Here is a 14,163-nt window from a genome sequence, read left to right as displayed (position 1 = left end):
GTGCTAATCCTCTCCCTCCTCGCCTTCCACACTGGCCAAGATGAAAGTGTTTGGGCATATGGAGAAAGAAGGTGGGCGCACATCTGTTGGGCCAGTCTGTCCCCTCAGGAAGTCAATCCTCAGGAGCTAACTGCAAAAACGGGGGTGTATTTTGGACCAGAATGTGTGTGAATGTACCATGACTTTTCCTGGCCAGCACCCACTCTGGCTTAGTAGCAGGACTTGAGTCTGGTCAGAGAAATTCCCTGGTTTCGGTACAAGATTTTATTTAGGAACTTTACAAGAACTATTTTTTTTTAAATTTACTATTTTTGGTGGGAACTTTTCAAATAGCCACCAATAGTAATTAAACACATCATTCAGAATCCTAATATACTAATACCAAAGTGCTTCACAACAATTAAGCAGCAGGTTGTGGGTATTTGTATGACACTGACACTGGTACACATGAATATTTTTTGAAAAGGTTATAACAACTAAGGGGTTGGAGCAATAACACAACAGGAGGGTGCCTGCCTTGCATGTGGTGAAGCCAGGTTAGATCCCTGGCACCCCAAGTCCCCTGACCCCTGTCAGGAGTGACCCTTGGATATTGAGCCACGAGTTAGCCCTGAGCACCCCTAGGTTTGGCTCCCCCACAAAACAAACAAACAAAAAACCCAGACACCTAAAATAGCACTGAATATGGTCTGGGATAATATTATATAGCATATCAGACCAGATGCATATTTTAAAGTAGTAGAATGTAATCCTAATATATATATGTATATATATATATATATATATATATCTAGTTTTAGTGTTATATATTACCCTTCAGTGCTTTTTCTTTTGGTGTGTGTGGGGGGCACAGCTGGCTGTGCTCACGGCCTGGGGAAGCACTACTGGTTACTTAGGATCTGGAACTCACCATCCTGGTCATAGCCACACTACCAAGAGCTTTAAGGGATCCAGCCTGTCCCTTAAATGGGGAGCAAGGCTAGGCTATGGAGGTGCATGAGGAGACCCCAAGCTTTCCACGGACTTTTGGGAGGCAGAGCAGCACCAGGGAGGATGCAGATTCCCCAAGAGCCTCCTGGTACAGGGCTGCCAGCAGGAGGCCCACAGCATATTCACAATTCTTTAAAATGGAGTCTTGATCAGAATCATTCAAGCAGAATGGAAAACTCCTTTCCATAAACATCTTTTTTTTTTTTAAAGGGGTGGAGGTAAATTAAAAGCAACTGGGAAAACACAAGTCTCCTTTTAAGTATTTCATCTTTTTATTTCAAAAGAAGTAATGATACCAAGATCAAAGAGGGAAGCAGTTAAAGCCAGCAAAGCTGCAGAGTGGGAAAGAAAGCAGGGAGGGAGATCAGAGTTCATGGTGGGTAGGCTGCACACAAACACGGGTCTGGGCACACACTTGCAACCCAGGAGTCCAGAGACCTCAGTGGGTTCACCGGCTCCATGCTCAGGGCGAGACTCCCTATCTGAATCTTAACTTTACACATTTTAGACACATCATGCACATACAGGTTACACTTTATGGGTACATGGAACCGCATGCAATTCACACAGAGAATCATGTTTGAAGGCACTGGATTGGGCAGCAGGAGCTGCTACTTTCTGGAAAGTTCTGCCCTGGCTATCTTGCAAGTGGCCCTTGATTTGCTCCTATTTGAAACCCTGGTGCCAAGCCGAGGAATCATTTAGTTCTACTCTGCCAACTACTTTGGCTTTAGATCTCACTCCTCTCCACATCCCTCCTTCAAGGTCAGCAGAGAACACCCCAACTTGGAGATTACATAGGCCCAAGTGACTGGAGTCAAGCCGTTAACACACAAATCTGGCTCTGAAACAAATCTCTACATTGCCTGTATCCCTCAAATAACTGTTATTCCAGAAATTTCCAAGAGAAAGCTAAGATGAGGATCAATACACACATGAAGTACCATCTAATTCAAGTATGGCCTTGTGTATGTTTAATCTTTTCTAGAAAACAAATGTGTGGCTATACCCTTAGGAGCCTGGGATGAGGTTCCAGGGATTAAGAGCGGATTCACACATGCCAGGCACATGTTCTACTACTTGAACAATCTCGGAGCCCTCAATCTTAACTTTTACTGTTTTATTTTTTGGCTTTGGGGTCATACCTGGCAGAGCTCAGGGACCACTCCTAGTGGTGTTTGGAAAATCATACAGGGTGCCAGGGTTTAAATCTGGGCTGGCCATGTGCAAGGCAAACACCCTACCCTCTGCACAACCTCCAGCCCCAACCTTAGTTGTCACACTGCTCTTCCAGTTTGTACTGCCACAGAGGCTACTCCCAGATGGCAGTGCCTTAGATCAAGAAGCCACGCGTAACTACAGCAAACAGCTGCCCACTTCTTTTATGGATACACACATTCTGTAAGAAAAATTTGTAGCAATGAAATTACATGACTCATCTTTTTTTTTTCATGACTCATCTTTTTAGACCACAAGAAATTTATCTTACAGTGACCCTATTGTGCTATTCTAACGTATGCTTTCGGTCTCAACCTGGTAAAACTGAAAGTGTACTTAGCACCCTACATCTCATAATGGAAACGGTGTGCTTTTTAAACGATACAGCAGTTCCCCTATTCCCTACCAAAAACATTCCTTACCACCTGTCTCCCCAAGAGTTCACAGGAAGCTCAAAGGCACCTTTCCCAGTTTTTGTTTCAGAGTTTTGAAGACTTCCATAGGCAGGGTACCACGAAGCTTTGAACTACAACTTGCAAGGGTCCATCTGCCTGGAGTCCAGCACTGCTTTGAGCTGCCGTGACTGACCTGCACCCACCTGCTCCCGCCCCACAGTGACAGATGATATAATTACAGATTGTAGGGTGCCTTTCTCATTCCGCCTTATCAAGAAAACTCCCCCCAACTTCCCCCAATGAAAAGATATAAGTACTGTAATTGACTACTGAATATTTTGCATCACCCACAGACTGTCTCAAAATGGAATCTCCTTCCTAGCTCATTCACTGGTTAGCAACACTTCATTTTTCCCCACAAAAGAAAAATACATAATGAAAAGTATGCTTTATTGCTAAGAAGAAATGAATTCCAAAACACACTCAAGTCCACCAAGAACCAAATTAAAGAACATCAAGGGGCTAGGGAGACAGCTCAGAGGGCTGGAGGTCCTAAGTTCGATCCCTAGTACCCTAAGGCCCTGAGCCATAGTGAGATGGTCTCCAGCCATCCTGGGCCCAAGCAGCACTCAACTCTCTGGTGCAGCTGGGCTATTATTGCTGGGAGTAGTTCCCAGCAACATTGCTGAGGGGACCTGCTGAGGCAAGAAGTTTGGGGGTAGCAGCAAAATAAAGACTCATACTTTTGGTTTTGGGGTCACACTTGGCAATGATCAGGATTTACTCCTAATTCTGTGCTCAGGATCACTCCTGGTAGTGCTTGGAGGGTTGAATCTGGTTAGCTTTGTACATCAAACCACGGTACCCACGGTACCATCTCCCTAGCTCCCAAAGAGGAGGCTTCTGTAGTCCTAAACCTTCCATTTCCACCACTGGCATCGAATGGATCTTCATTAAGATCAAGCAAATCTTCAGCACTGAGAGGAGACACAAGAGTCACCCACCTGTCTACTAAGAGCTGTCTTTCTGGATTAAAAAAAAAAAAAACTAGAAAGAAACAACCATTTGTACCCTTCTATGTATGTTGGAGGGGATGTGGGGAGGGGAACCTTCCTTGATCCTTGGGAAGCGAGGGCCAAGGTAGAACAACCCAAAGTGGAAGGTTCAGGGCACGAGAAGTTCAGCCTGAACCTGGGCAGGCTAGAAGAGTGGGTCTGTACCTCAAAATAGCCTCTGGGCCAGAAGGTGGAGTGGAAAGGCCTGGAACTGCTCTTCAGGCCAGCGCAGTCACGAGTCTCCTGGGCTCCTGAAGGGCAAGAAATGAGCTGAGAGGAAGAACAAAGCCAGGAGGGAAAGGAAAGCTGCCAAGTGGACAGCTGAGATCCAGTGTCCACATGCCACTGCCACTGATGGCAAAGTCATCACTTTCACTTTTTCTTACTGTTCATACTTAGGATGGACATTTTCCAAGGGTTAAGTTCTTAAAACAATTAAAAGCTGCACTTGAGAATGGATAGAAAAACTCAGGTCTTTTTACATGGAAGTGGGGGGGGGGGAGGAGATGGAAAGAGGAAGGGGGGAAAGAGATAGCGGGAGATGGGAGGAAAGGAGGGACCAGCTGTTGCAGGGGACATATGGAACAAAGACGAGCAAGAAGAGACTGAAGGGCCCTGGGAGGAATCTGCCAGACACAGTTCAGAGACCAGTTTCCAATTCCACACACAAAAGTAAGGGGACAGCGGCAGCAAGGTCAGAGCAGCTCCAAGGAGGCATCCTTCAGTAATGTTTGTTTTCAGAACAAGGCTCTTATACGTGAGGACCCAGCACGATCCCCTCCACCTGCAATCCAACTTGACAGGAGGCCACTTCTAAATTCTCAACTCAGGCCAGACATGCCCAACACTTGGTATATAAGCAAAGAAGAAAACGATGCTGGGTCTCAGTAAGTTTTCTTCAGAATGTCTAAACCCTCCCAATACTTTCTTCAGGGGGAAATTATTGAGAAGAAAAAATGTTTGAGCGACAAAGCCAGTGCCCAGTAGCAACGCTTCTGGGGTCCTTCTGAGATGCAAAACCAGCTTAGCTTGAATGGGGATTGCAATTATACTGCGACCAGTCCATCATCAAGAACTGTCAAGCCTTAGACTTGAAACTACAAGGAACTATGAAAACTGCATATTTAAAATGCATACAGCCACAGCAGGCAGAAACAACTGGATTTACACATTTAATCTGGTGACCACCATAAAAATCCTAAATTGGTAATTCTAAGATTTAAATAAAGCAAATTGGAAAATATTGGAAAATGCCTTTCATCTTTAGAAAAGGAACCTGATGTTCCATGGATGTGACTAAAGGCATGAACATTAGAAATTTTAAGATTCACATTCACAAAAAGCCTTCAGTGTCATATTTGTTTTGTAGAGTTACATTAGTATTAAGTGTAAGCCATAAATATACATATATACATATACACACACACATATATATATATATCCTACACCCAGTGGTGCTCAGGGCTTACTCCTGGCTGTGTCCAGGGATCATTCCTGGCAGGGCTAGGGACCATATGTGGTGATCAGGTCAGCTGTGTGCAAGGCAAGTGCCCTACACGCTGTATTATTACTCTGGCTTCTGGACAGGAATCTACTGTACTTTACTTTTCTAGTGATATAAATGGGAAATATTGAATGGGAAGAATCCGTGTTTCTGAACGGAAATACTTATCGTTGTCAACTTCCTTGCTTCCAAGTACCATTTCCAAGACCAACTACAAGTCTTTTTTTAAAAAACATATTCTAAGACTTCTTGTAAGCACCATTTATACTAAAAGCCAAAAACCCCACATAACATTATTCACTGCCCATTCTGGTGATTTTATATACTTTAAAATTCTAATATCTACAACTAAAGAAATTTCTCAAACCCGAAAGAAAACTTTTTAACACGACAAACTATGAGGTTTTCAGATGCAGATTTTTTGGGGGGGGAAATCACACCTGGCGATGCTCAGGGACTACTCCTGGCTCATGCACTCAGGAACTACTCCTGGCAATGCTCAGGGGACTATATGGGGTGCTAGGAATTGAACCTGGGTAGGCCGCATGCAAGGCAAACGCCCTACCCGCTATGCTATGGCTCCAGCCCCAGATGCAGATTTTTTAAAGGAATATAAACTTACTTCTCTAATGAAAAATGTGACCCTTTCTAGTAATTTAAAAAGCAGCTTATTCTTTCAGAATTTAAGGTATGCACATTTCAAAAGTACACTTTTTCTATTTTTCTCAGCTTTCTAAAATTTCTCCAAGTTTCAAAGGCACCCCAATTTCTCCCTCCACTTAAGAATGAGGCTCTGCAGCTCAGTTTCTCTGGAAAAAAAAAAAACAACTTTCTAGAAATGGGCTATAGCTCACTGACTTATCTTTTGACTCAAACACTTAAGTGACGTTTCACTTTACATTAGTAACCAATTATCTGAGGTCTCCCTCAAGATTTATACTAGAGACATTGTCTCCTATTGTATAACATAGCTATTATAATCTATAATAATGATAAAGAAATTTAAAGAAAGGACTACTTCCAGTTTAGTACTGTCAGTTTCCAATCATGCTTTGCTCAAATAAACAACAAAAAACTGAAAGGGTCATTTAAAAAATTTTTATATTCACATACTTTGATTTCTTGACTTTATAGAAGGAACCAATAAATATGGCAGTAATTCTTTTAACATTCCATGTCATTATGACCAAATCATTTATTTACTTATTCGGATTGTTACTTTAAAAACTAGACAGAAAGAAACTTATATGGCTGATACTTGAGCACTTTCCAACGATTTTGCCTAACTAAAAGACTCAATTTGTCTCTCACATGAATTTACTATTGTTATTCAAACGATTTATCTAGAGCTTCATTTATATTGATGCTTAAGATCCCTAAACACCCTAAATTCACTGTACTTATAATCTGCTTTTTGTTCTTACCAATTTTGAGTCTTCAATTCAAAGATTTTACTTTTCCAGTTACGAAGAGATATAAAAAATCTTGATTCTCAAAAATCAAACAGACAAGATAAAGGAAACCAAATCCAGTAACAGTGGGTTTGGATTTTGGAAACAGACAAGAGCTAAGTTACAGATATCCAACAGTATTTGGCTGACAAAAATGTCCCTTCTTGAGGGGTTATCAACTTCAGCTGCTTAGTCAATTGTGCTTATACTCAAGAGAAAAACTACCCTAAAATGTACATGTTCTTAGGTAGCCAATGGTACCTAGAACAATTTGTTTACTCAGATTCACAGAGACTCCTTATACGTACTTCAAGTTTTAACTTCAAAAACACCTATGTACAAATAAATATTGAATGGCTTTTCAGTGAAAAGTCAGAGGTATTAAGCATCAATGACTTCAATAAATTTACTCTTGGGATCCCTTTCTCATTCCTTTTGAACTTTGAGGAAATATACAGACGGCAAGCCATTTTTTTGTTTTTTACTAAATACTAGATACTACCAGGAACAGGTTTTAAGTTTCGAAATGAATGTTAGAGCAGATGACTCGAACAAAGTGAATATGGTAATAGCTTCATAAAGGAATTAAGAGGTCTGACATGTCAGCACTCATCAACCCATTTATACCCGTTTACACTGTCCTATAAACTGTTCCATAGACCAGTACTCAGAACCAAGGCAGGAGATCAGTGATTTCAACCTTTACACACCTAACGATCAGTACTGGTCCTTACATCAGTGGTTCAAGAATGCTGTTTTATATGACGTCATTTTATAACCTATAAAATGAATAAGATTCAGAAAGTAAACAAGTTTTAAAGCCATGATGACACAAAAGGGAATAACAGAGATCCTGTAGCATTATCTTGGTTTAAAACTGTGCTTCGCAGAATAACACTAAGAATCTCAAGGTCAATTCTTTGTAATGGCACTAAAGTACAAACTCAAGAGACAAGAAAGGTGTAGTTAGAGAAACTTAAATGGTGACTATGTTCCTTAGTTTTGAATGGAAACATTTTGTAGTTTTTATAGACAAAACTTAGTTTTTGTAGACAAACATTTTGATTTACATATTAAGGGAAGGCAGAACCTGAGACGGAATAGAGAGGAAAAATCAGTTGATAATTAGAGAACTCTGGCCTCTGTTATGGCTGCAAATGTCAATGAATGAGAGAAACATACAGTTCATGAAAAGTGGAAGGTCATAATGGAAGGGGAAATTATGTTTGGTAAAAGAAAAAGGTCAAGGATTGCTACATCTTCATTTCTAATGGAGACCTTTGATTTTTAAAATGAAACCCTAATACCTCATGAGATGTAAAAACTACTGCTATACTTTAAGAAATAACACTACAGATACACATTGTTACTGTACTTAAAACTCAGTACTTGATAAGGTCTTTTATCATACAATATCTGTTAATTCTGTAAACTAGATAAAGGGACATTTCAACAGCAGAGGTGACTATATCATGGGGAGAAAATGAAACAAAATCAAATGTTTATCAATCTCCTGACTGTAAGACACATATCAAGCTGGGCCAAAAGAAAGTATGACTAGGAACAACCAACAGTTACCTCAAAAGAGTAACAGAAACACTATTGCATATTCCCTTTATATACATGACTTAGTGTTTAGGACTTTTTTTTTTTAATAAAACCTTAAAGAATAGTGACATGACATGTAAACTTCAGTGAAGTCATGGACTTTCATAAAGTTCTTTCCATATTCCATGTAACTAGTTTAAGACCCAACAGATTATTTGAGATTATTTGAGATTATCTTAAGTGTCACAAACAAGCAACATGTATATACTGCAATTTTATTTTCAATCACACAAATGAAGTTAGCGTGTAGGAAATTTAAATGAAACAGTACGGTAAAAATATAGAACTGAAAAAGTCTAAAAAGGAAGTACACCTAAAGCATGAGAATTCAACATTCATTAGTGTTTCATCTTCAGTTTTGATTGACACTTGATGCTTGCAAATTTCAAAACAAACTTTGAAATCATGATGACTATTCTGAAGAGATTTCAGCACCAGCACTAAGATTTGTACATTCAATTGGTTTGCAATAGACTTGTTAGCCATTTACATAGTGTATAGTACAGATTTGTCACAGGTCAGATCACAGTGTTGAGGAAAGAAGTACCTTCCTGTAATAGAAAGGATCCCCTAAACTGTACTCAGCTTAAGACATCCCGTGTACAAGAGCACAAAACCATCATAATCATGTGGTTCCAAGGAACATAGTTTTGCTAAGGAAAAAAACTTAAGCTTCTGTTTCCCATTTAATTACTGAAATCTCTAACAATGACAAAATTGTCATGGATGACAGTAAACGTGTATATAAATTCAAACTTCTTGGAAAGAACAGTGAACAATCTGGGATAATGCAAATGATGGAAACTAGAAGGTGATTCAACACTGGTTCTTTTTTGTCATTTTACAGACATCAAGTTAATATTAGACCAAGGCACAAAACGTTTAGTGCATAAACCAGTTTCTTTATCTAGCATTTTACGGTCGCTTTTTACCTTACTTTGGACCACTTGTCAGTACTCTATCCCACTAGAGACTACTTAACTTGACCAACAAAATCAAAAGTGATTTCTGACCAGATTGTATAGAGGACATAAACATTTATATCAAAGTGTTTGCATAACCAAAGTACAATAATAAAGATGAAAATGCCTCCTATTTCTTTTAAAAAATAGTTCTTTAAAAGCTTGCTGCATCTTTAATGCCTTTGCTACTATTGCATGACAATGAATAGTTGATTTAAAAAAAAACCTGTAGACTTGAATTATGATAGCTAATTTATCACAGGTTAATCCAAAAATGAAGTTTCTAGAGAAATAGCAACTATTGTAACAAGGAAAAAAAATTCCCTCATTCAAACCTCTTTGAAATGGTAATGGCTGTGAATCTGTAGCATTTAGAAAACTATGCTATCAACAAGCTCTGTCCTATGAACTGAGGAGTAAGAAATCTAGAAAGCAGATGAAAATGGATCATTTCTTCAAAATTTTAGTGAAACTTCTAAAATCAAAGATTTCAAAGCAAATATGGCACATAAAAACTCAAGCATAAAATCAAGATGGAGAGCCCGGAAAAGTTTTGATTTCCTAAATTAAAAAAAAAAACTACCATTGTAGGATTTCTCCCCTATTTTAATCTTAGGAGTTTCCTCCAATAAGCAAGTAGATTACATCCACTCACACATGCATACATACTTACGCACACATGCATGTGTGTACTCACTCACACACAACTCACAAGTAGTGGTAAGTTGAGTATCTAATTCCTTCTTCCCGACACCTAAGTGTCTCTTTATATATTAAAAAGGAAATTATGTAGAGCTCATTGTTTTCTATATCTGATAGTTTCTGTGACCTTAGTGGCTGCCATCGTTGTTACTTCTTATATTTCAGCATAACAAATGTCAAAAGCAGCATCGTTGTGAGGAACGTGTGCGTGAACACCTATGTAACTTCAGGGCCTAGGGAATAGCAACTGCCAAATTCAGGTATGACGTTTGAGTTCCACAGTAAGATACAAGTCATGTGAAGCTCAGAATCATGTTTCAGGTCATTGAAATGACTCAAGTTAAGATACAAAGAGCTGAAGACATGATAAAAGATTAAGTACTTGGTTTTGTTAACATTTACCAATTAAAGTCACAAAATATTTCTCATTATTATTCATGCAGATAACTGAGGGAAAAAAGTTAATGCAGAAATTAACTTTAAATAAAAAAATTATTCCTTCCCTTCCTCCCACTCCCCTATAGTCTACAAAATCTTTTCCCTGGGACTAGGCCTTGAAAAGGACACTACATATTAGTGTGACATGCATTACTGCCTGCAATTAAAAAAGCTAACTTTGTGGTGGTTGTAATTACATTATAAAAATGTCCACATGCATAAATCTAAAAAAAGGTTGAAAACCTACAGTAAATCTACAATATATTGTTTTACATTTGACCACTGGTTTGTGTTATGTAGGAGTCATAGATTTGGTAAAGCATTGTAACAATTTAGGAAGGCATCTAGATCTTCATATTCTGGATGAATTTTATGTTTTAATCTACAAAATTGCATGAAGGCTAATTCAAGAGACTTCCTATCATTCTAAAATTCCTCAAGCCGACAAAATCATATTTAGGGCACTTTCTTATAAATATCACCCTTTGAAAGCACATACAATTCCATCTGTTCCACATTTTATGATCTTAACCTACACAGGGCTGATCCCAATTACTCATGGAATATCAAATATGATAGGAAGACAAACCTGAGAGAAACAGTTACAATACAATAGCATAGCTTGCTAAGTTCTTTCATTAGCACTCTGAAAAAACTTCTTAAGCCTTTCTCCTCTTTATTTGAGCAATGGAATTGTGAAAAATGTGCAATTTTATCTTGACATGAAAATATTTCAATGCTTGATGATCTCGCCTGATGGGTTTAGTATGTTCTGCATAACAGTTATAGGTACTCTTATAAGACTCTTTTCCATCCTGTTGGAAAGGTCAGAAAAAAGCAGCAAACGGGAGGGAAATAGCTTAATTGTCAGAGTATATAATAATGTCTGAAGGCGTTCAAAATATCTTGTTTTTTTCCCTCTTTCCGACTGTTTGTCTTCATTTTCTTCTTACAGCTCACAAAAATGTAGGGATTTTTTGTTGTTAACAGTTGTTTGTAGGTTGCTTTTTTCTCTAGATTAAAGTCCTATCTCTCTTTGTTTCTTTATGCAGTATTTGACTTGCTCAGTTCCTGCCTGATTGCTGGACAGAAAGAGGAAAACAGTTAATGTAAATATAATGAAATGGTCAAATAAATTCTTAAGGGTAGTTAACTGCTGTATCCAAAATCACAATTAGAAAAAGATGCTGATTTCACATTTCTCACTGCAAAGACCTGTTTTCTTATTATAAAGATACTAATTTCTATATATGTATTTTTATTTACTCTCCCCCTTTCGTAGGCAAAACGAAAACACAGATTCTGTATACCCTCTCCCACCTTCACTTCCCCAATAACAGGGCAACAGAATAAAATGGATGAGAAGAGATAACCTAAAAAAAGATTCTCTCTCATTTCCCATTTAATACTAATTAACACCTAGAATTTAGAGGGTCTTGTTTGCCCCCATTCCTAGAAAAAAACTTCTCTCTGACATTCTAGGCCAAGAGAAGAGCAGGATGATTTGTAAATGCATTAGATCTATGCCCTCAAGGAATACACTGAATGTTTACTTGTATTTTCTGAAAAATAAGTATTCCCTTTTTTTGGGGGGGGGAGGCGGTTTGTTTGGAGCCACACCCTGACTCTGTGTGCAGGGATCTCCCGGCAGGCTCGAGACCGTTTGGATGTCAGGAATCAAACCTGGGCTGGCTGCATGCAAGGCAAGTGCCTTTACCTGCTGTACTCTCACTCTGGCCCTTCCACTGACACCCCCCAAAAAAGGTATTCTTAAGCATTACTGTAAGGGAGGGGTAGCATAAAATGTATTGAGACACTCACCATCGATGAGTTCTTCTTTTAGCTTCGTTAATTCTTTTCTCATTTCCTCTAAAATATCCTAAAAGTATTAAGAGGAAAGACATAAGAAAAACAGAAATATTGCTAAAAGTTCTTGTTCATATAAAATGTTAAGACTGCCAAAAAACGTTTTTTTTTTAAAGTCATGATTTATGTCTTAGACATCTTAAATCTTAATTTTTCTTTGGTCTCCTCTTCCCAATCTTTGCTACGTTTCACTTGCAAGACATGAAACAGAATGCTTCCTAAAGTTAAATAACTATCCTGTCAGCCAGTGAGAAGATGCTGCTTCGACTTGAGTCTCCTGGCAGCAGTCTAAAAGGTGATGAATAAACCTGTTTCAAAGAAAAGGAAGGTGGACACTCAACTAGGGCCACATCTGTCATGGGATTTGAGTTATGGGGGCTCCTTAGAAATCACACCAGCTAGGTGCTGGAGCGATAGCACAGTGGGTAGGGTGTTGGCCTTGCACTCAGCCTACCCAGGTTCAATTCCCAGTATCCCATATGGTTCCTTGAGCATCGCCAGGAGAAATTCCTGAGTGCAGGAGCCAGGAGTAACTCCTGAGCATCGCCGGGTGTGACCCAAAAAAAGAAAAAAAAAAAAAAAAGAAAGAAAGAAACCAGACCAGCTAAAAACTAGGTTTCAAGGAATGCCCTAAGAGAAGGAAACCGAGAATTAAGGGGGCTGGGGACCTGCTGAACCCACACTGCTCACATACCCACTGAGCATTTGCAATGGAATCTCAGAAAAGAGGCATTGTAAGAGCAAAACAGACACTGGATTTCAAAAAAACAGGAAAAAATGACGGACACTAGTGCAATGATTTTTTAAATTACAGATGCATACTGAAATGCTGCTTTGGATACAAGGGCTACATACTTTAAAACATTTCAGCTATTTTTTTCTGTACTTGATGGGGACAGATTTTCTGTACTTGATGGGGACATTAGAAATTTATGCAGTTAGCTCATTTTTTTCTCACTTGATAATGATTTCCCTCTAAACCCGGGGCAGGGAAATGTTTTTCCTGTCAAGGGCCACTGGGTATTTATAACATGATTTGTGCATTGTACAACACAGATGGACTGCAGGCAGCCAATGAAAATCATGTGTGTCCATCCCATCATGTGCCAGAAAAAAAGGACACAGTTTCATATACAGCCGATAAGTCAGATGGTCCCCACCCCTGCTCTAGACCCCTTTTCCTCATGTAATTACTCTTATCTTTATATAATATTTTAAAAAATGACTAAAGTTCAATTTTACACTCCCAATTAAAATGATCAGCAACAATGTAATGTGAAAGTTGAAAGGAAGGGATATCATATACACTTTAATGGGCAAAAATCCTCTGCAAGAATTAGCTTTGAATTATGTGACTTCCTTTATTATTGAACACTTGTAAAATTTAATTGCGCTTGTGTTCATGTTCGTTACTTATTGATGTTTTGGGGCCACACCAGCAGTGCTCAGGACTAACTCCTAGCAGTAACGATATGCTGTGCTAGGGACAGAAGCTGGATTTGCTTGACCCACTGTACTTTTGCTTTAGCCCCAAGGTTTGGTTTTTTTTATAGTATTTATTTATTTTTGCTTTTTGGGTCACACCCAGCGATACTCAGGAGTCCTGGCTCTGCACTCAGAAATTACTCCTGATGGTGTTTGGGGGACCATATGGGATGTTGGTGGTTGACCTCTGGGTGGCCGCGTGCAAGGCAAACGCCCTACCCACTGTACTGTTGCTCCAGTCCCACTGTTAATGCTTTTTAAAAAATGAGTCAGAATGATACAGAAAAGGATAAAGAAGCTATGACAAAGATCTGGATTCTGATCCCAACTCAACCATTTACTTTAGCTATGGAACTGAGTTAGTTCACCTTCTCTAAACCTCATATGTTGAGAATTTGACTACATTACATTGAGTACTATGAGGATTAGAAGATGCTAATGATGTTAACATATCTACCAGATAGTCATATCAATGATTATTATAGTCAA

The 14,163-nt window shown here is 39.0% G+C and overlaps 1 protein-coding gene across 5 annotated transcripts in view; it reads right to left on the bottom strand.

The window, feature by feature from the left end:
* Positions 1-8,420: 8,420 nt before the first annotated feature.
* ENAH (ENAH actin regulator) overlaps positions 8,421-14,163 on the bottom strand; it is a 162,527-nt gene continuing 156,784 nt past the window's right edge. For all 5 annotated transcript variants that reach the window (XM_056138482.1, XM_056138480.1, XM_056138483.1 and 2 more), the window contains 2 exons: positions 12,145-12,202; positions 8,421-11,405 (listed from right to left, as the gene is read on the bottom strand). In XM_056138482.1, the coding sequence (XP_055994457.1) occupies positions 11,368-11,405; positions 12,145-12,202 (96 nt within the window). In that variant the 3' untranslated portion in view covers positions 8,421-11,367. The remainder of the gene's footprint in view (positions 11,406-12,144; positions 12,203-14,163) is intronic.

This window comes from Sorex fumeus, unplaced genomic scaffold, assembly GCF_029834395.1.
Source record: "Sorex fumeus unplaced genomic scaffold, SorFum_2.1 ptg000007l, whole genome shotgun sequence".
NCBI lineage: Eukaryota > Metazoa > Chordata > Mammalia > Eulipotyphla > Soricidae > Sorex > Sorex fumeus.
Note: the sequence above shows the minus strand (reverse complement) of the source record. Positions and strands in the feature narration are given on the sequence as shown.